Source organism: Typopeltis vanoorti, chromosome 9 (assembly GCF_054136105.1).
Source record: "Typopeltis vanoorti isolate ZY-2024b chromosome 9, IOZ_Tvanoo_1.0, whole genome shotgun sequence".
Taxonomy (NCBI): domain Eukaryota; kingdom Metazoa; phylum Arthropoda; class Arachnida; order Uropygi; family Thelyphonidae; genus Typopeltis; species Typopeltis vanoorti.
In genome coordinates this window covers 52,026,647-52,050,875 of record NC_143557.1, presented here as the reverse complement: position 1 = coordinate 52,050,875, position 24,229 = coordinate 52,026,647, and the positions used below count along the sequence as shown (strand labels likewise).

Here is a 24,229-nt window from a genome sequence, read left to right as displayed (position 1 = left end):
AAATTTAGGGGACACATAGCCAAAATTGTGAAGACAACACAAAGGCTTCTGGGAATGGTGCGGAGGACACGGACTTGTAGAAGTAGGGTGATCTTGTTCCATTGTATAGGGCATTGATTAGGCCACACATGGACTACTGTGCCGAGATTTGGTCACATGGTTTTCAGAAGGATGAAGAGATGTCGGAAAAGATCCAGAGTAAGGTACTTTCTAACCTCTGGAATGTCGAGTATGAGGAAAGATTGAGAAGATGCAACTTGCAGAGTCTGGTGGACATGAGGAAGAGGGGAGATATGATAGAGATCTACAAGTTATGAAGGGGTTGTTATAGGATCAATGCTGGAGAGGTTCTACAGAAAATAGTGGGAGATCAGGGAGAACCAGAGGTCATCTCTGGAAACTGTATAAAGAAGGTGTGAGAAGGGGAGTGAGAGGCAGGTTTTTTTTCATGCAGAGTTGTGAATGATTGGAATTCCTTGTCTGAGAGTGTTGTGTCTGCAGAGAATTTGAATGTGTTTAAAGCACAGTATGATGAGCTGTGTGTATGACAAAAGAACCTCCTAGATGAGTCAAAGTATATAATAATATATAATAGTCAAAGATAATAATAATTTTCCATTACTACAAAACACTGCTATCCTGTACAAAATACTACTATGAACAAAATTATGGCATCAAATCCTTAGCTTGTTACAAGATGAGAATAAACAAAAATAGTTAATTCACTTTCTGTAGTGATTATAGATGAATAACTTAAAAACTTAAGAAGTATATTATTTAAAAGACACTGCAGTTCTGAATTTCATTTATACTATATGTAAGAGCTGCTGTAATCCCTAACCAAGGTAAAATCTCTTAACTATGTTGCCAAATTTCCAGAATGTATATAAATGGTACTTTTTATTGCATGAATTTGGTCATCCTGTAGAAATCTATTACCACTGTGTTTCATGGAAGGCAATGAAATGAATTGAGAAACATCAAACATATGCATTCCTTTTAAATCAGGCTATTATTGTAAGTTGTAAAAGAAACTATGCAGGCATCACACCATAGGATGTTTATCTTGAATTGGAATGAGGGGTTTGAACAACATATTTAGGTCCTAATAAATGGTTGTGAGCTGTTAGAGTTAGACAATGAAAAACCTAATTTTTACATACACACAGCAAGAACTGAATCATGATGCTCATGTTGGTGATATTTAATATATAAGGTCTGATATTTAATATTATTATTATCAAAGACCTCCAGGTAGTCAGGAGACTCATAAACTCCTAATCAACCACACCAGCTGTCATACCTGTCCTTGAATTCATTCACACTACCTGCACTTACCACCTCTAAAGGCAATCTTTTCCAATCATGTACTACTCTGTCAGAGAAAAATCTTTTTATAGATCTCTCTCTCATATCACTCATCTTTTGATTCCCATCCACAATGTGAAGAACCTTTATCTGGGTCTCTTTCAACTAAAGAATGAACTCGCATGAGCTAGCCAGTCTCATACTGAGGTGGAGGGTTTTTCATTCCCTTAAAACAGTCAAACTGGCCCCATGAACACATCTACAGACATAAATACCTTTCTTCCCAACATCGGGCTCTGTAACAAGCCATTTGGGATCGCTTAAAGTTGCATCATGTAAAATAGAGGACCCTGCACCAAGCAGGATATAACATGAGGAAGAAGAATTATTGTACATGTATCTCCATGGAGTCAAAAGATTCATCACAAGAGATCCACACTAACCATTATTCACACAGCATTTGTTAGCATGTGTTTCAACATCCAAGTAATCCTCTGAGCTATTTTAACAACTTTTGCGACATGCCCTCTGTACTTCAACTCTTTGTCCACCATTATCATCGTCCCTAGCTTCAATTTCCTGCAATCCAGTACCATCGATATGATACACCATGAGCAAACCTTTTCAACCCGAAGTGCATCTTACATTTTGCAACATTTGAACTTTGACAGTCATTATCCTTTGTCCACAATGCCAACTTATTTAAATCATCCTGCAGGATTTCTACATCACCTTTAACAACTATTTCTCTCCCTAGTTTTGCACCATCAATAAACAACTGAATATACCCTCTTAAATCTTTCTCTATGTCATCGATATACAAATTAAAGAGTTGTGGCCATAGTACCGAACCCCGAGGTACTCCACTGGTTACCATCATTCTCCTAGATTCCACTCCACCATATGCAACTCTTTGGGGTCAGTCTGTCAACCTCCTCCCCCCCATCCATGCTATAAGCCTTATATCCATTCCCGTTTGTTCCACTTTTTGTAATAAACAACAACATCACACAATAACCACAGTCTTCTCCTTCAACCTTTTGGTTCTGTCCACTGCTGGACGAAGGTCTCTCCCATCTTATGCCTTCAATTTGTTCCATTTCATCCCTCTGTTGGATTCTGAAAATATAGAGATTGGAGTAATTATTATTTGCTTCAGAATCAAACATGATCTTCCATCACAAAGGCTAGACTTGTAAATATTAATTTAATGTAAACAACTTATTTTACAATTTAATATTCATATAACTACCTTAATTTTGTCTAATATTTAATTATTTAATCAAAGATATATGTATTAATAATGAAAAGACTGTATTAAATATTATTAAGCTATTTTAATTATTATGTTAATATTATAAGAACTTGTATTTGATAATTTAACTGTGCATTAATTGAAATGTAAATATTCTTTATTTATTCCTATTTGTAGAAGTTTAGCATTATGCAATACCTCAATTTTATTATGTTTTGTTTTGTTTTGTTGTTATGGAGACGTATGTAAGTGAGTGAGCACATTTTGGAACACCACGTGAGGAGAAGGTTTATTGAAAAGAGTTTTAGAAAGAAATCACGAGAATAATTTAGGCGGGAAGAACAGATATATAAGTGATGAACGCTGAAATTATTAATTAATTAAGGGGAGATTAGATTATTAAGAGATAGAGAAAGGAGAGGATTGGCATTAGGTTGGAATCGGAGCATTCGGGAATCAGAGTGCGATAATAGCGAGTCGGCAAGTCACTCAAGCAGCTAAATAAAGTCTACTAGTCGAGAGGCGGTTAGCTAATAAGTTGTAGAATAACAATTATAGCTACGGAAGACAGCTGAGTGACTACTAAATAGACTAGCAATATGAGTTGAGACTTAATTTCAGGGCCGACCTGTCAAGGACACACAGAATCTTGAAATAAAGCACGGGGTTACTAGAGAATAGTAGAGCTGTAAAGTCGAAGTTTACCGATAGCTGTGTTTAGAATTGTAGTGTCTAAGAATTAATTGAATGCTGGAAGAGTAAACAACTGTGCATATAAAACCTCAAGTTAAGGAATTATTGTGTGTTGCCTTATTTCATGAGTGATCAGTAGTACTTTATGCAACAACGTTTATTTATGTGTATTGTGACCGATGATTAATTCAGTTATTGCTTAGAAGAATTATTTTAAAGAGTGCCGTTTATTGTTAAAAGTGTTTATGGTTATAAAAAGTGTTTATGTATAAGTTGATGAAGATAGAAGATTATCGGTAAAATTATTCCAACCATTAATATTCCTTTACAGAAAAGTGTGAGAGTTTCATCCTTGAATTTCCTTATACTAACAGTAACTATTGAGGAAGTTAGCTAAAGTGTAAATTTAAAAGTGTTTGTTTGTGAAGAGGTATTACTGCAATTTTTGTTGTATTTGGAACTTAAAGAACTGTGAGAAAACTGTATTTTAGAGATAAGATTTATCATTGTCTGAGTTGCATGATTGAATTTATCAGAAGTTAAAATGTTTGTGATATCTTAATTACTGATTTGAATTTAAGTGTAAAATTTATGATTCTAAAATTAAATGTTTGTTTTTGTTAATCAAAAGTTGTATTTTGCCTGAATCTCTTTTACTGCACCATTCATAAAATATTCGAACCAAAGCGGGTGAATTAAGTAAGTTAAATATACTCGGCCAGTATATATTTTAAGGAGTAATAGTTGAGGGTTGATTTATCTTCAATTCTTGAACTAATCCAGATATAGAGTGGCGCAGTCTATAAATATAAATTTTCTCTATATTTGTATTAGAAATCAACTAGCAACTATTTTTTAGGTTAAGAACATCGTAATAACTAAATGTCGGATCCAAAGTATAGATTGAGAAGAATTAGGATCCAACACCTCCACCTTCATCTCGGTCTTCCTCTTTGTCTTGCTCCATCCATTGGTCTCCACTCTGTTGTTTTTCTAGTCCATCTCCTGTCATTGCATCTGACAACATAGCCAGCCCATCTCCACTTAGCCTGTTTAATGTACGAGGGCTGTTCAATAAGTAATAAGACTAATTTTACTGTTGCGAAACCACTCATCACAATATTAATTTCTGTGGAATAAAGAAATGTTGCTGTCTGTATTAACAAAAGAGGTTGATAGATGGCGTATACAGGATGATGTGCCAGAGTGTCACGTGACTAAACGCAAGCTTGTTTCGGCGCGCCTACGAGCTGCGACCAGTCGTCGAAATGGAAGCATCCTTGGAACAGCGTTATGTAATTAAATTTTGTGTGCATTTGCAAAAATCGGCATCGGACACTTTTAACATGATATGCGAAGCTTTCCACGATAGCAATGTCGAAGGCAAGTGTTTTTCACTGGCATAAAACTTTTAAGGAAGGAAGGCAAAATGTGGAAGATCTTGAACATGAGGGAAGACCTTCAACATCCATCACAAAGACAATGATCAACACAGCAGCGATTATCAAGGAGGATCGCAGAATTACAGTACGCCAGCTGCATGTTGTCCTGAATATTTCTGTGGGAAATGTTCACTCAGTCATGGCTGAACATTTGGGACTGAAACGTGTTTGCGCCCGATGGATTCCCAAACTCTTGACACCAGAGCAAATGCAGCATCGAGTGGATGTGTGCACAGAATGGAAAGAAAGACTGGAACAAGAAGGCGACAACTTCTTAAAACACATCATTACAGCAGATGAAGCTTGGTTGTATCACTATGACCCTACAATGAAACAACAAAGCAGTGAATGGAAGCATCCATCTTTGCCTACCCCCAAGAAAGCAAAAACTGTAAAATTGGCTGGTAAAGTTATGACCATAATGTTTTTTGATTACGAAGGCATTGTTTACCAACACGCTGTAGAACCCGGGAATACTGTAAACGGCTCATACTATGCGGATGTTTTACAGACAATGGTACAGCACATCAAAAGGAAGCATCCATTGCTGAAGAATGGCTTCTTATTGCACCACGATAATGCAAGGCCACATATTGCTGGTGGTGTAGTGGATGTTGTGCAGAAGAACAATATAGATATCCTACCACACCCTACATACAGTCCTGATCTCGCACTGTGCGATTTCTGGCTGTTTCCTCAGCTCAAGAAACCACTAAGAGGCCGCCATTTCGAAAGTAACAAAGCATGTGTAAAAGCTGTGGAGGCGGTTTTGAAAGAACTCTCAAAAAACGGACTTTCACATGTGTTTAAGAAGTGGACGCAACGTTGGAACAAATGCATCGTGTCTCACGGTAGTTACTTCGAAGAAGACCATGTAAATGATGACAATTAAAGGTAATCTGTTTTCTGTATAAATATAGTCTTATAACTTATTGAACAGCCTCCGTATTTTACAATATCCATGACACCTGTTTAAGATCTTATCCAGGTATTTGTCTTCCTATCTCTTAATGTTATTTTTAGCATACTTCTCTCCGTGTGATGTTGTGTTCTTCTGAGCTTTTTGTTTAGGGATTCCTTTAAAGTCCATTTTTCTCTCCAATATGTTAGGACAGGAAATATGCACTGGTCAAAAGTTTTCCTTTTTAGACTCATAGGGATGCCACTTCTGAATATGTCTCTCATTTTCCCATAAGCCATCCATCCAAGGTGAATTCTTCGTTCAGTAGCTTTTTTTTTTGGCAATCCTCAAAGGATAACAAATGGCTCTAATATACATATGAGGTAATTTGTTCTATTTCATGGATTTCAACTTTGACAGTTCTTTGGTTTATGTATTTATTCATCATTATTTTTGTTTTTTTCTCTATTTATTTTTAATCTAATTGCTCTAGAGGCTTCATTTAGCCGATTTAGCCTTTCTTGCAGATCTTCAAGATTATCTGTTATTAGGACACAATAATCTCTAAATTTCGATGATGCAGCCTTTCTCCATTTATGTTTATGCCTTTTGTTTCCCAATCAAGGCTTCTAAATACTTCTTCTAATGCAGCTGTAAATAGTTTGGAAGATGTTGTATCACTTTGCCAGATGCCTTTTTGTACTGGAAACTTTTCACTGATTTTATATAATTTAATTACATAAGTTGCATTATTGTAAATATATTTTAGTATTTCAATATATGGTTTCTCAGTTCCCTAGGTTTCAATAGCTTTTAGCGCTGCAGATGTTTTACTGAATGAAATGCTTTTTCGTAGTCTATATAGGCATGAGGGTTTATTGTATTCAGTTGATTTTTCAGTGAGCTGTCTCAATGTGTGAATATGGTCCAAAGTATTGTAATTTTTCCTAAATCCAGCTTGTTCACAAGATTGCATTCTGTCAAGTTTAGATTTTATTCTGTTATGTGTAATTTTTGTGAAGACTATATATGCTGAGGAGTAGGCTTATAGATCTGTAGTTTTTAATTTCTTCCTTATTGCCCTTTTTAAAAATTAACATTAGAAGTGAATTGTTCCAATTTTTTGGAATTTTTCTCTGTTTTAGGCATTTATTAAAGAGTTTAGTCAGCTGCCATAATTCCATCTTCTCCTGGGGACTTTCCATTTTTCATTTCCCACAGTGCCATTTCCACTTCACCTTGTAAGATCTCAGGGGCATCATATTCTTCCTCACTCGAGTTATCCATTGGTGATTCTTGGATGTCTTGGTCCTTGTCTTCACAGAGTTCAGTATAAAATTTCTGAATTCTTTTGATTATTGCATCTCTGTTTCTTATAAGCTCATTATTTTTTCCTCTTACAGCAGCTATTTCCTTTGTTCCAACTGTTAATATTCGTATTAGGACCTTCATATTACTATTGTTTTCTATTGTTTCTTTAAGTTTCTATAATTTTTAATAACCACAGTAATTGACTTTAATGAAATGAAAGTACAGATATTTTGTACTGAAAAAAAAAAAGTACATCATTAGTGCATAAAAACAAGCAAAATTGTTTATAATAAAAATATCATTTATTATTGTTTCCCACTATAGAGTATTGCATCCCTATCCACCCATTGTTGTATTTTACCTTTCACTAACTTTTCCAATACTTTAACAACCACTCCTGATATATTAATTGGTCTGTAGTTTGCTACCTGTTTCTTGGAATCACCTTTGAGCAATGGTACTATCTTACCCTCTTTCCACTCCCTTGGAGCCCTGCCGGAGCTGAGACTTCGATTAAACAACTTCGTCAGAGGCAATGCAATTCTCTTGCACATTCACATAGTACACGGGCCGATATGCCATCCAGTCCCACTGTTATGTTCACATTCATATTTTTTAATATGCTGAACACCTCCTGTTCATCTAAGTTAGCATCAGCCTTGGCCTACCTGTTTAACAACAGTCTTGCAATGGCACAAATCCAAAATGATTGGAAGGAAGGTAAAATTGTTCCACTTCACAAAGGTGTTGATAAGGCTAAGGCAACAAATTATAGGCCAATTTATATATTTGGAGTTGTAGTTAAGGTATTGAAGAGGTTGGTGAGATGTACGATAAAAGTAGGTTGATAATGGTGTTATTTGTGCTTGTCAGCATGGGTTTGTTAAAGGGAGGTCATGTTTTACACTTACTTATTTACTATAACAAAGTGATAAATGTATTGGACAAGGAAGATTCATGTATAGTGGTATACTTTGATTTTGCAAAGATTTTGCGTTTGATAGATTAGTTGGTCACTAAACTGAAGCAGATGGGATTGGATATACGACTAGTGAGTTGGATAGGTGAATGTCTATCAGATAGATATCAGCAAGTTGTGTGTGTGTGTGTGTGTGGGGGGGGGGCACTATCTTGAAAGAGGAAAGTCACTAGTGTTGCGCTTCAAGGGTCAGTTTGGGAGGCCATTGCTATTTAATTTATGTATTAATGATATTGGGATAAGGTTAACTGGTGATACACAACTGTTTACAGATCATGCAAAACTGGGAAGAGTGATGAGGAATCAAGCAGACTTTTCATCACTCTTCCCAGTTTTGGCCTTACAGGTGGACTTGAATAGATTGTATGAGTTAGCGACAGTATGGAACTGTTAACCGAATGTTGCCAAGTGTAAGATTATGAAATTTGATAGGCAACAATGGGACACAAAGTATTTGGCAGGGAAATTTTGGAGCAAGTTGAGGAAATAAGAGACCTTGGAGTGGTGGTGGACAAGAATCTGAAAATCAGAGGTCACATTGCACAGATTGTGAAGACAACACATCAGATTATGGCAATGTTGTAGAGGACTTTAAATTGTAAAAATAAAGAGGTTCTGGTTTCATTGTATAATGCCTTGATCAGGCCTTGTGTGGATTATTATTTGGCTCCCTGGTTTTCCAACATATCTTCATCCAGGGGGATGAGGATATGTTGGAAAGGGTCAGAGAAGACTAATGTAACTGGTCTTTGGGATGTGGGATATGAGGACAGATTGAGAGAATGCAGTTTGATGAAAACTCTTTTGAATAGGAGGAAGAGAGGGGATGTGACTGAGACATTTAAATTGGTAAAATGTTGTTACCAGGTTAATGTGGAAGAAAATGTTTGTAGAATAGGGTAAGGGAATAGAACAAGGGGACATACCTGGAAGTTGTATAAGGAGGGTGTCAGTAGGTGCATAAGGAGTAGGTTCTTTGCATGGAGAGTGGTTGGTCATTGGAATGCTTTGCCGACCACTTGTAAATGCAGATATATTGAATGAAATTAAAGCATTGTTTAATTGGCTTTGTGTGTGCCTCCCACAGTGAGCCTTTAGACTCCATGGAGGTCTGGTGTTAATAATAATCATCATAATAATGTGAGCAAGTTGTTCAAACATACCTTCCTTAGAAAAGCCATGCTGTTCTTTGCAAAGTATAGATTAACTGTCAACTGTATGCTAGCTCTTACATCTTTTCCAAAATCTTCACTGCCACTCCAGAGATACTGATGAGTGGATAGTTAGAAACATTTGCACCACCCTTGTGCAATGGAATTATCATGCATTCTTTCCACTACTTTTTCACTACATTCTTTCCTTGTTTTGAGACTCAAATGATCAAAGGCATAGCCAGTTCAGATGAACGCTCTTTTAGCATCCATCCATACTGATATCCCATCAGTTCCTGTTGCTGAATTCTTATTCAGTTTATGCAACAGCTCTGGTACCTCCTTCATACATCTGAGCTTCTTTATCATGAGATAGCACTGAGCTCAATGCACACACACTAGGTTGATTGTTCTATAATCTCTTCTACATCTCTCACCTGCATCCTGTAGCGTTATTCATGTACATTCAGTCTTTATTTTATTTGCAGCATAAGGATAGAATTCTTTATAGGTTGTCTTTAGCTTGCAGAGTCAGTTTCTTTTCATACTCAGACTTAGCATTTTGTACAGTAGTACATAAACAATTTTTATAACTGAAGTCATCCTTATAAAATGTATTGCTTCCACATCATCTTTTCTTGCTTAATAGACTTGCACATCCATTTCACTCCTACTTCGTTTATTCTTCACATTCTAACGACATTGCATCATTTATGTAATTTTTACTGGGAAGGATATTGCATTGCCAGTATCCTTCTGCTCTAGCATCTGATACCATGGGACAGACCCTAGTATGCTCTTCATTTAGTCATAATTTTCTGCTTTGTAGTTCAGTATGTAAACTTTTCTGAATGGAACACTCATATATTAACCACTTACTGGGTCAGTACAGTTATGTCTTTAACTGAAACCTCCTTTGACACTATAATCAGATCTAATACTCTTTGACCTCGAGTTCCTTCTGTCATATGCTGCTTGAGGAAATTGTCTTGCTATAGCTTAATAATTGCAGTTTCATTTTCCTCATGATGTTTCACTACTGCTTACCCGTTTGTTGCTCAGATAAAGTTGCCCATGTTTAGCACCCATCAAGTTGATTTTTTTTTAATGCATTTCATCATCACTGGTATCTAATTTACTAGGTCTGTAACAAAACTCCATGTATTTGATCTTATTGAAATCTGTTTCACTAGCTGGCTTCAAACTCCCTGCTAGATAGAAAAATTGTTACTAGTATTGCAGTCCTAGCTGTCTAATCTATCTGGACTCAAATTATTGGATATCATTATCATCACACCACCTCCTCTTCTGTCTATCCTTCCTAAAAATACCATATGTTTTACATATAATACCAGTTATTATGTCTGCCTTTGAATGCCCCACATCTCACTAATGACTACAATCTGAGGTCCATAACATATTCATCAAAGCAGCAAATTCTGTCCTTTTGTTCCTGATACTCATGACATTCATGTACAGACATAATAAATTGCATCTAGACTTTATTGTATACTCTCCTGTGTAGTCTTCATGATCCATTTGGACAACTTTCAGATCACTTTTGTTTGTATGGGAGGGATCATCTGTTAAAATGATTGTCCTCTTAGGAAGGTTTTTATTGCACCACCCCAAATGCATAAGGAATATTCTTAAGGTCAGGTGGATTAGTGATTTATAAATAGTGTTAGGCATTGTGTGTTTGGTCTGGATGTCTGTAAGTTATGTTGGAGTTTATGTTACAGATGTTGACAAAGTGGATCTGAAAGTAAGTTTTTTTTTGTAGTGATTTTGGCATGTTTTCTACTTTGTGCTTGATTTAGCTTATTTGTGAGATTAATTTTTGAGAAGGATTTATCCTCATCACAGTTACTGTAATGTTTTCTTATCTTTCATTTTGGTTCCTGGCAATGAAAAAGGAGATGCTAGGATATGAGTGAAAGGAGATAGACTCTTGGATGTGGCATCCAGACAGAGAGCACCAGTTTGCTAGCCATATTGTGGCTTTGACAGTGTGGCTGTCCATATGTCATTACTCAGATTCCTTCCCTACATGCACGACCTGCCAGAGTTTGTGGTAGCAGGATTATGTGCTACCTGACCGGGAAGCTCCTGACTTATCACTGACATGTTATCTGTTATCAAAGACCAGAACCTGGGGGGGGGGGACTCTTAGTATGTTTGACATGCCTTGAAGTGTATCAATTAAACTGCATGGAGATTGAAGGGTGGAGAAAAGAAACTGGAACCCCTTGCTCTGGCTGCCAAACATAGTATTTGTCACTTCAGGCTTTTAATAATTGGTCACCAGGTGATCATCATCATCTACTATTTAGTGGGTGTAGTTGACATTTCCTCCAACTAGAAAGACATCATTTTGCAGCAGAAATACTCGCTGGGTTCTCCACAGCCTCTTTTATATAAACAGGCTATACCACAAGAAGGTGGGGTTGACTTGACATGGAAGGCTGTATAGTGCAGATCATCAGCCCATTAGTGGTCCAGTACTGCCAGAAATCTGTTGCATAAATTGGAGAATTGGGATTGAATTGATATGAAGTTGGTAATATAGATAAGGTGGGGACAGAAAGACATACCAAAGATTTGTATATTCTGAGGTAGTATCATGGAGAAGGTAGATAGGTGATCAGTGGTATGCTGCAGGCTCTGTACTTGGATTGCTACTATTAGATTTGTACATTAATGATATCAGTAGAATTTGAGGATAAACATCTATTTGTTTGCTGATTATGTTAAACTGATAAGGGCAATGGTTTATCCTTTACGATGACCTAAATTGACATTGTGGGTAAAGGATAATGGATGCCAGAACCTTCTACAAGAAATTGTTGAGGCTATGAATTTTCTATTATGGAAGCAAACAGTACAGGTTTAAAGTAATAGTATCTGATGTAGATTGTATTTGTATTTAAAGCACTATGCCTCATTCTCATTGTGTGTACATTATGTTTTTATCTTTTTGATGATTTTTCAGATTTCTTTTTTTTTTTCTCTCTTCTTTTTTATACCTTGTCTTAAATATTAAAATCATTGAGCAGTATTGTTTTCTCTTTAGTGGGGCTCTTGCTGTTGGGATGTTTGGAAATGATCAAGCTCATACAGGCATGGTTGGAGTACAAGATGCAACAGATAATATGTCAAATATAGTGTATGCTCTTCGAAATGAGGTGAGCTATATTTTTTATTACATGTAGAAGTATTCATTGAATAGTTTTCTTATTAAAAAATTTATAAGAAAATAATTTTCTTATTAATTTTCTTGACCATAACAGTTATAAAAAGACTTCTAATGGGACTATATTGATCAAGTACATATAATAAACAACTATGCTTTACCAACTAGTTTCACCAACTAAGGCTGTTATGCCTAACCCTGAAATGCCAACAGCCTTAGTTGGTGAAATTAGTTGGTAAAGCATAGTTGTTTATTATATGTACTTGATATATAGTCCCATTAGAAGTCTTTTTATAGTTTTTCCTATTATTCTGAAGAAAAAAAAAAAGGAAAAAGAAAAACAGATGTCAGCATAGACATTTTATCTGAAATATGTGAAAATTCAAAGCTAAATTTATAAATTTTAATTGTGGATGTGTGAACTGTTGTATTCTGATAGTGAAATTGCACCTTTTCTTTGAATATTCCTGGCCTTTTCCTCATTTTTTTTTTCTTTTTTTTTTTTCTGTAACTCTTGTAGAAGATTAGCATAGTACTCTCTGTTTATACTTTTGTCCTTTGGAAAATAATGGATCATTGTTATTCCCTTGGAACTCCAGACAAATGATGCAACGACTTTGCTAGACAATGGAATTGCTTTTGCCACAAGCAAAAAAGATTGTGGAGATTCAGGTTTCCATTGTTTTCATTGTTCTTTCATCTCTAGTTTCTAATGGTGGATCTAAGTCTCATGAATAGTCATAAATCTCCTCTTCGTAAAATCCATTTTTGTTCTGGTGTCAACAAATGCAGCATCCACCATGCTGCATTTGTTGCACTCAATTCTTGGGATAGGATATGGTGCACCCATTCATTTGAAATGCCCATAACCTCATCTCTTGCGTACTTTAATTCGGCTGTCTTTCAGCACCATAGAATGGATTTATTTTAATAGTTTCTTCATTTGTTTCTGTGGGTGGTGGTAGGGAGCAGGTTGTCATCCAAGCTCTCTCTTCTCTGCCATGTTAAAATAGAACTGCCCACTGTTGTCAAATGAAGGAACAGATGTTCCTAAAGTATTATCCATGTTGATTTTAATTTCATTTGGAGTAATATATGTTTCTATACAAAATATTTTATGTTGACATAATGATCAATATTTTTTAGTTTTTTAAAAAAAGTGCTCAACATGCTTACATTTTTCACTGCATTTGTCTCTTTTTTTTTTTCAGCTTGAAATTTCCTACTATATTTTCACATCTTGCATTCCCTGCTTTATTATTATTATTATTATTACCCAAGACCTCATGGAGTCAAAGACTCATCTGGTAGATCCTTTTATCACACACACCTCATCATACCGTGTCTTAAACACACTCAAACTCCTTGCAGACACCACAATCTCAGGCAAGGCATTCCAATCATTCACAACTCTGCACGAAAAAAACCTGCCTCTCACTCTCCTACTCATGCCCTCTTTATACAGTTTCCAGGGATGACCTCTGGTTCTCCCCTGATCTCCCACTATTCTCTGTAGAACTTCTCCACCATACTACCACCACTGGGCCATTTCCAGCCAACCGTACATTTATCATTCATGTCATCCATCACTGTCAAGATCTCATCTGATTTTTTTAATGCTTTCTCTATCTTTTGGATCAACCAGGTAGAATAATGTCATGGAGGTCAGTGACCAAGCAAGGCATTGGCTTCAACCAGTGGATGATCAGTTCCACATGATCCCACAAATGTTCAGTAGGATTCAAATTAGAAATGGGCAGCCAGGAGAGTATGCAGAAAGCCTGGATTGCTGGAAGAGTTCAGATCCATTGGAGTCATTGTCACCAAGTGTACCACCTAGTGCACCTTAACTTCCAATTTTTTAAGAATTGGAAGTTAGATGCATTCACTGGTCATGAGAAGGACCCAGTCATGTCCATAAGAACAATCCATACCAGGATACTACCACCACTGGGCCATTTCCAGCCAACCGTACATTCTGATTGGCTTGAAATAGGCTGGTTGGTCATAATGTTTTCACTTGTGAGTTTATGATATCCAATGTTGAAGGTCCAGACAATGTCCTTCCATAACATATGTGATTAGCCTATTTTTGTCTCTTGTAGTCCTGAGGGAATTGATGTGGACTGATACTATTAATAGTGTCTTGGAGGACTGAAATGTTAGATTTCCCAGGCTTGGAGATCTGATGAATAATAAACTAATTTGGAAGAAAATTATCTATAGGAAAGTAGTTGTAATGCAGACTTATTTCTGTATTTCTAGCAGGCTGTTACCTCATGAAGATACAAAACACAATTTTTTTTATGATATTTTGAGAGGGATAGGAAGCAGATGATGGTTATTGCTTCCTGTCTCTCTAAAATTCTCATCTGTTCAGGAATAAAACCTGTTTTACCAGAAACTGATTCATCCAACATCTGTACTATGTCATCTGCATCCTTCAACTGACCACCTTCTCAGTTTAGCAAGATCATTCTTTCATAATCATGTCTCCTTCTGCTTGTCCTATTAAAAAAAAAAAAAAATACTGCTAGCTTCCCTTACTATTCTAATTTCTCTGTCCTTACTATTTGGTCATGTTCTCAACTTCAGCCTTATATTTCTCATGCAAGTGTTCTCCTCTATCTTTTCTCTCTTTATACCTTTGCCATAACCTACTTTCTTCTGCAAATGACTATTAGATTTCAAGTAAAATAGATGATTAAGAAGATCAGTTTGTCTTTCTCACTCTAGTATTCATTTTGCCATTGCTGTTAACACATACTTAACTAGCTTCTGTGTACTACTTCCTCAAGCTCTTCCATCCATACTTTTTTCTCAGGATGTCCCTTTCTGTCATAATCACCTCCCCTGTAATTCATACATAAATTCAAACAGAAATTATTTTCTTCTTACCCACCAAGTCAAGACTATACAAATACTCCACTAAATGGGGTGGAAAAGAACAACACTTAGTAACAGTTGAATTCTCTGATGTAAAAGATAACTCTTGATTCTTTTTCTCTCTCTCAACCACATGTTGCTTGAGCTAAATTTCCCCTCAAGAATTCCAGTAATTGAGTCCTTATTACTATATATTGTTTTCTCTCCCCAATATGTTGTTATATTTTAGTTGAAATTTTCTGAATTGATTATTTTTTGTGAACATACTAAGCATAATCAAGGATGTTTTTAGATATAAAATATGCTTTTTTAACATTCCTTATACAAATTAGAGTACAGAAATTAATTTAATGAATTTCTAAAAGACAAGAACAGTGCATATCAGTAAAAATTTAGTTTTTTTTTTTTTTTTGAAGGAAAAGTCAGTTTAGTAGATTGAGTACCACATTCAAAACTGCAACCATCATCTGAAAGTGTAGACTCAGGAAAATTCATAAATTATGTTTACCATTAAGGCCAGAAATCTTGCTTATAGGCCAGATTTTGCTCAGAAATTCTTGCAGTATTTCAAGAAACCAAATCATTTATATGAAGAATGCTTTCAAACTGACTAAAGCCGTGAATGGATCAGTACTAGATGATGGCATTGTTTTGGCTTTGCTGGATGCAAAATATATTTTTTTAGATTTCATTTTATTATCCTGGCAAGAGGATTTCATAACAGATAATGAAATTTTGAATATTTACTATCCTACCAAAGAAATTATCTTTTGCCTAATAGGCACCTACTTCAGAACTATTGAGAAAGAAAGCATGTTCCATTGTTATGGAATGCTCACAAGTTTTATTTCTGACAAACATTGTTATTAGCCACTAAAACAATTGCACAGCCATTGACATGATAGTGATCTCTAATTAGAAGTACCTGTAGATAAGACATATTCAAGGTAAAGCATATTGACCCCAATGAGGTATGACAATTATGATGTACTGATGACATTTGGATATTCAGATTACAGTATTTGTTTTAAATTACAGAATTTAAAACAAATCTAAAATAATTTAAAATAATTCTCTAGGCAAGAGAATTATTTTTTTTATTATTAGATGGACACTTCCAGGGAGTTAGGGACTCATTGAGTAAAGTTCTTTCATAAGTCATACATGATATCCACTGGATATCATGTGTGTGTGTATCTTCATCTTGTTCCATTCATGCATCACATGTCATGAGAAGAATCTACTTCTTTCATATCTCCTCTTGTTCTTCTATTTCTGAAAGTTTGAAGACCAGATTCCTTCAGTCTGTCCTCATATATATGCAAAATTTCACAGGCTACTTATCTATTATCTTGGTTACTCGGCATTGAATCTTTTCAACTGTTTCCTCATCTCCATGGAAACCAAGGATCATATCTGAGCACAGTAGCCCAGATGTGGTTTTGTAAAAACCTTCTAAAGGGGGGGGGGGGGAGGTGAATAACTTCCTTATTCCTGCAAAGTTTGTGTTTTAATCAGGCGAAAGCCGTGCACAGTATATTTGGCTAAATGGTGATCTCCAAGAGATTTCATGGTTTTTTTTGTTTATTTTTTTTAGCAATTCTTCCTGTGTTAGTCTGTTTTTATATTTTAAAATTTATAATTTATGGTACATTGTTATCTTTTAGATGTCTTATGGTTCAAACTAGTACCCTGTCTCATTGACGTGTTATAATATCCCCAGCAAGTGTGGATTTCACTAAATGCTCTCTGACTGTTTATTTACTTCACTGTAACAAAAGGTTGTTACAGTGAAGTAAATTTCAAATCTAGAATGCTTCAGCCTTTGAAAGTTCTGTATTCTGGACAGTATTTGATAACAACAGGAAAAGACAAAAATTGATTTGCATAAATGGAAGGAACCAAGTTTACATTCTAATGCACTTTTCTATTTGGCAGAATACCATTAGAGATATCAGAAATAGTAATGAAATGTAAAAGAAAAAAAAAAAAATCCTTAATGTTCCCAACATTAGATTAGCAGCAGAATTTATCTTCTTTGCTTATTATTATTATGATTCAGGACCTACATCTTGGGAGGTCCACCTTAGAAAATGTGGTCTATCATACCACTCCTTGAACCCATTGACCCTTTGTGCTCTCACCACTCTATTAGGTAATGCATTCCAGTTCAACCACCCTCCAAGCAAAGAAACCACTCCTTTCTCTCTAGCTCATGACTTCCTTTTGCAACTTCCTGGTATGGTTCCTTGTCCCCCCCCCCCCCGTTCCACCAAAGAAAGAAATCCCCAGTGTCAACCCTGTAACTACCTTTCAATAGTTTAAAAGTCTCAGTCGTATCATCTCTCCTTCTATCTACCAAACTTTCAGTCCACATTCCCTCAGTCTATCCTCATAACTGACTTACAGTCTTGTATTCACCTCTGCAATCTTTCCATGTTAATTTATCCCCTTCAAATCCTGAGGACCAAATTTGAGCACAGTAGTTCAGGCACAATGGTCTGATCAGGACTTTATACAATGGAATGACAACTCTTTTATCTCTGCTAGTTGGCATCCTTCTCAGTATTGCAACAATCCTCTGTGTTACCTTCACCACCTTTGCAAACTTGTCCCCTAAATTTCAGGTTTCTCTCAGTTTTCACCCTCAGATCCCTTGCCTTGCAGTTCCTCCAACAGAGTATGCAGCCTCCCATCAATGTATCCCAAACTTCAAGACTTTACATTTAGCTGCATTAAATGAAATCCCCATTAATTTGCCCATCTGTATAGTTTATTCAAATCCTCTTGCAGGGCTGCCACATCTGCACTATTACTAATAACCCTTCTAGCTTCATATCATCTGCAAACACTGAATCCCCTGCAATCCATTGACAATGTCATATAAGGTTAAACAATACAGGTCCCAGTATTTTTGCCCTGTGGGACGCCACTTATAACCTTCTGCTTCCTTTATACTGCTCCCCATATACAACACTCTGATACCTATCAGACATCCCATCCTCAATCTAATTTACTACCCTGGCATCCAAATCCAGGTGCTTCAACTTCAGCTTATCATGTGGCACCCTGTCGAATGCTTTTTGTAAACTCAAAAAAAAAGAATATGCCTTGTCACTTTATTATAAAAGACTACCAGATTACTTAAACAAGAGTGCCTCTTAACAAATCCATGCTGACTCTCACAGATAACATTACCCTGATCTGCCCAACAATGTAAATGATCTCTCACTAATTTCTCCAGAATATTAATAACTACTGATGAAATACAAACTGGTCTATAGTTTGACACTTCCAGTCTGCTGCCATCCTTATGAAATGGCCCTATCTTCTGCTCCTTGGACACCTTTCCCATAGTCAGACTTTCTTTGAAAAGCCAGGTCAATGGAGCTGTCAATTCTTTAGCACATTTTCCCAAAAACGTGTGTTGAAATCCCATCTAGTCCCATTACTTTATTGACTTCCAGAGTACTCAGTATTTGAAATGCTCTCTCTTCTTGCACTTCTAAACCTCAAACCTGCTCTATCCCTCTAATATTAAAACCTATTTCACCAGAATGAAATACCCCAATAAAGTGTTCATTGAACAACTCCACTATGCCCTTTGCATCAGTCACTCTATTCTCGTTTTTATCCAACAAATCAATCTTCCACAATCATTCCATCCTCCTACTGGCCACATAATAATGAAAGAATTCCTTAGGATTTTCTTTGGATCTCAGGGCCAGTTTCTTCCCATATTCCAGTTTTGCCTTCCTTATCAGTCACTCTCCTGACCTGAGTCTTATATTCTTCATGCATCTATTCTCTACCCCTCTCCTTATATCTCTTTCCTAACACCTTTTTTGCCTGCAGTTTCCGTTTGATATTGTTTGTCATCCATATTACATTACACCAAATTGTTTTCTCTTCTTCACTTGTGTAGTATACAACTTGCTATTGCTGCTAATAAATTTTCCTTCACAAGTTCTCAAGCACTGATGATATCTCGCACTTCCAATTCCTCCATCCATGGAACTTCCCCATCCTGATTTCTAAGACTATTATAATCACCTGCCTTACATTTCCACATGCATTTCTTTCTCTTTGATATTCCTGCATTCATCTTCCAAGGTAAAACCATGTGGTCACTCTCTCCAACTGTAGGCAGAGATTCCATCTCAGTTATAATGAGATCTTCTGATGCATTGACCAAATCTAAAACTCTTGAATCTTGTATTCCTTCTACTATATGTTGCCTAAGGCATTTCCAAAAATTCTATTCCCTTATTACTGCATGCAGTTTCCTCTTCCCAGTTTATACTGCTGCAGTTAAAATGTCCAATAACAATCAATCATTCTTTTTGCATTTTCCAAGCTCAACTGCCTAAACATCTCCTGCTCTTCACTCTCTGTGCTCCCTAGCTTGTAGCAACACCCCACTAAATATCCTGTCCTGCCCACCTCTACCTCACACCATATACACTCTCAAAACCATTAGTGCCTTTTCCCTCCAAATCTTCCACTCTGAGAGGACATAAGCCATAACTTACCATAAGTAGCACTCCACCACTACATTTTTCCCTTCCATTTTTCCCTTACAATGTAAGTCATCTCTCGCATGTTGTTTCTGCTATTATTCTTGTTTGCAGTGTTATATTTTTAATTGAAATATATGCTTATAGCTTTTTGTGCTTCAGTGTTTGGAACCTACTATTTAACTAGTTCTTGTGACATTGTTTTTTCACTGAGTTGCAGTGTGTTATGCATTTTTATTGTAATTTGTAAATTAATATTTAAGAGATTTGATTTATTTTTAAATTTTCTGGAATTAGTTTGCATTTAAAAAAAAAATATTTTTCAATAATATGGACATAATTGCTTTTCATTAAGAACTGGAATTTATTGGCTCTTTCTCTTTCACTGCCTGAATATTTGGCATTAAGTAATTGCCAGACACACCGTGATTAATCAAGCTGTTTGAAATGAGATAAAAAAGCTAAAGAAATAATAAAAAATTCCTACATTTTGAATTGCAGAATTCGGTACAGTGTTGAAATTTGAAAGATAACAGTGGGATGCTGTATTCATTTGGCAGAAATGTATCGGTAGACAACAATCTGAATTTGAGTGCCAGATTCTGAGAATTGTAAAGACAACACAATGGTAAATTTAGTTTAATCCTTTATCCAAATGTGAGCAAACATTGCGCCTGAAAATATCTTCAGGACTGAAGTAAGGTAGTACAACACTGGGAAACTTGCAGCAAAGGTGGATCAAGCTCTCCCAGCTCCTTGTTTCAGTATTTCCCATAATGCACAGCACATCTCCTTGTGGACATGTATACTGCTATGCATTAAGGGGGGGGGGGCACTACCCATACCATTTTCGATCTTTATTGAGGTCTCGTCAGCAGGAGCTAGGCCCAGAGTGGAGATACTAAGGCAGAAGCAATAGGAGAGGTCATCCTTAATTATAGGAGTTGCCAAAAGGTTTGCCACCTTATTATTAAATTACTCTGGATTAAGAGAAAGATGTTGAAAGTTTATTTTTCACTTGGTTAGACTATAATAAATTTAGTTTAATCCTTGATCCAAGTGTGAGCAAACAAAGTTTGCACCTGAAAATATCTTCAGCAAAGGTGGATCAAGTTCTCAACTCCTTGTCTCAGTATCCTCCATAATGTATAATGTACAGCACATCTCCTTGCGGACATGTCTGCAAGAAAATAAACTTTCAATAACACAATGGATTATGGCAGTAATGAGGAGGATGTTGATATATAAAAATTATTGTAGTTTGTATGCATAGACTTAATCAACCCTCATTTGAGCTGTTCTGGACAGATTTGGTAAGCTTGTTTTTTGAGGAGATGAGATCATGAAATTTGTTCAAAGAAGAGCGACTTAAGTTGTAATAGCTCTCTGTAATTTGTTAAGGCAGATCAAGGAATGACATTTGCAAGGCTTTTAGATAAGAATAGGATGGGTGACATGATATAATTTACTGAGAAGCTTGTTTCAAATTATACAGAAGGGAATATGTTGGGCAGTTTTAGCCCTATTTAACTTTTCGAGACTGAACAGCAGTCAATCTCCACCCTTAGCCAATCAGAGATAACTGGCTCAAGACTATCCTTAATTTTAACAACATCCAGTGAGGAGAGTATTGCATACAAATGCAACCATCCTTAATGGTCCTTAACCCTGATGCAATATATTACTGTATGAAATAGTGTAGGTTCCACAGTTGATTTTCTTGAGTGACCAGTGGTGTGCCTCAGGGCTGTGCTTGGGCCATGTGTTGTTTAATTTGTACATAAATGATATAGGAAATGACTTAAAGGGAGATATTCAGTTGTTTGCTGATGATGCAAAGTTGGTAACGCGTTGATACTTCCACATCTGGATTACTGCGCTCAGGTCTGGTCACCTGGATTCCTTGGAGATGAGGAGGTGGTGGAGAGGGTTCAGGGGAGAGTGACTAAGTTGGTGAGTGATGTAAAAAATGCTCCCTACAGTGATAGATTGAGAGCTTATGGATTACAGAGGTTGGTTGATACGCGAAGAAGAGGGAATATGATAGAAACATTTAAATTACTAAAAGGTTTTTATAAGATTGATGCAGGGGAAATGTTTCAGCTGTGTGATAGTGATGAAAGAACAAGAGGTCATACCTGGAAATTAAAGAAAAGTGTGGCTAACAAGGGTGTGAGAGCAAGGTTTTTTTTCCTGGAGGATGGTGAATGAGTGGAATGCATTGCCTGACACTCAATTGTGAGTTCTTCATCTGTAAATGAATTCAAGAAGAGATATAATAGATATTGTTTTGATAGTTTGGGTCTCCCGTGATGAGTCAACTGACTCCATGGAGATACCCATAATAATATATAAACAATGTGGCAGAAATTACATCCATTGGCCCTGGCATGAGGCAAACTGCTTTACTGCACATCTGGAGGTAAGTTTTGCTTCATATGGCCTTTCAGAATCAGAGAATTTGTTGATTGTTTTGCATCTGTTGCAAGTTTGTTGCATCTGTTGCAAGATTTTACATCTGTTGCAGTGTAGGCTGGTATGAAGCTTAAGTTTTGCTCTCAAGATTATGTTGTTTTTGTGTCTTTTTTTTTTATTGACACACTTGCTGGAGAACTAAGGTTTGAGTAGTGATCAAGGTTTTGGTCTTCACTCCTTTAATTTTGTTATTTGATTGGAGTAGGTGTTTAGATCTGGAGAATGGAAACAGTAATCACCATGGGAAAAAAGTTACAGAGGTCATTACTTATGACACACTATAATGCCAAGGACCACTAGACTGAGAATGGCTTAGTAATGGTAAAAGGAAACTGGACAAGATTATGGCCTTAGTTACCAAGATGCAGAACTGATATCCATGTGTATTTGTAAGGGGAACTGGTTAAGAGAATGTTAGAATACAGATACTGGTTTACAGATATATTTATGTGAGATCACTGTTAACATCTCAGTATTCCTACCAGTTTTATCAGTGGAATTGGAAGAGGGAGAAACCATTTCAAGTTGCAGACATTAAAGTCCCCAAGAAAGATGATCCTGCTGTGCATTTGGTCTGAGAGGGAAAAAAAAAAAAATCTATCTCTAAATTTTATTTTATCTCTAAAAAGCTTTAGAAATAGCTAACTGAAGAAATCAGAATGGCTATCAGAATTTGGAGAATAGTAAAGACAAATGAATGCAAAAGGTGTGGCAAGGAAATTTTCAGTCAGAGCAGATCAAAATGGATGAATTCAAGGTTTAGCATTATTATTATTATTAAAACAAACACATGTATTAACCACAGTGAAAATTATTTAATTGTAAATATTTCATCCTAAGTATCTTAGGACATCATCAGTACAGTAGTTTAAAACAATAATAGGAATAACATACAGTTAGGGCACATGATTACAATAGAATCTCATTAAACGTGCGTAATGTGTTACAGAAGTAAAAAAAAAAAAAAAAAAAAAAAAAATTAATTATTTAACACAATTTTGTATGACAATTTCCCATACTTTAGGAATAGTAAGAATGTCATTGCGGTTTAAGTTTGATCTGTGTAGTAGGGCTTCAGAACTTTCTTTGTATAAATGTTCATGTTTATATAAAGATCTATGTAAAAGTTTAGACTTTTTCCAATGGATCCTATGGTTTGGATTTTCAATTCTGTGTTGAGAGAGGCCAGATTTCTGCGGTTTAAAAAGACGAATGTGGTCTTGATGTTCCGAGATGCGTTTCTGAACAGACCTACCTGTCTGTCCAAAGTAAGACAATTTGCATGAGCATGGAATCTCATAAACGCCAGGCAACATCAAAGGTAAGAGTTTGTCCTTAGGAGAGGGTAACAAGTTGTAAATTTGGTTGATAGGTTTGTAAGTAGTGGCAAAATTGTATTTCTGCATAATTTTAGAAAGACGTTCGGAGATGCCTTTGACATAAGGTATGGGAATCCCATGGACTTCTTCCTGTCTGGTTTGATGTGTGGAGAAGTGACTGATAATTTTTTGAGTTCTTTTAGGATTATATCCATTTAGGAGGGCTGTATTTTTGATTACTTTTAATTCCTGGTTTAAAGATTCTTCAGAGGAGCAGAATTTGTGTGCTCTGGAAACCAGTGATTTAATAATGCCAGATTTCTGAGATGGATGATGAGCGGAAGAATTGTGAATGTAGCGACCTGAGAATGTAGGCTTGCGAAAGACAGACGTGGCGATGAAACCGTCTTCGTTTCTTTGGATGTGTAAATCCAAAAAGGAGATACCCTGTGGAGATTCTTTTTCTAACGTAAAGTTGATGCGATGGTGAAGAAGGTTAATTTTATCTAGAAACAGTTGTAATTCATGTTTGGGATGATCCCAGACTGCAAATACGTCGTCGACATATCTTAACCAAATTTTTGGTTTGGGTTCAAAAGTGAAAAAAGAATCTCCACATGGTATCTCCTTTTTGGATTTACACATCCAAAGAAACGAAGATAGTTCCATCACCACATCTGTCTTTCGCAAGCATACATTCTCGGGTCGCTACATTCCCAATTCTTCCGCTCATCATCCATCTCAGAAATCTGGCATTATTAAATCACTAGTTTCCAGAGCACACAAATTCTGCTCCTCT

At 36.2% G+C, this 24,229-nt stretch overlaps 1 protein-coding gene across 5 annotated transcripts in view; it reads left to right on the top strand.

Annotated features, from left to right (window-relative positions):
- Nucleotides 1-24,229, top strand: part of tty (tweety) — a 423,622-nt gene that overhangs the window by 227,159 nt on the left and 172,234 nt on the right. For all 5 annotated transcript variants that reach the window (XM_090398011.1, XM_090398010.1, XM_090398012.1 and 2 more), the window contains exon 4: nt 12,114-12,225. In XM_090398011.1, the coding sequence (XP_090254137.1) occupies nt 12,114-12,225 (112 nt within the window). The remainder of the gene's footprint in view (nt 1-12,113; nt 12,226-24,229) is intronic.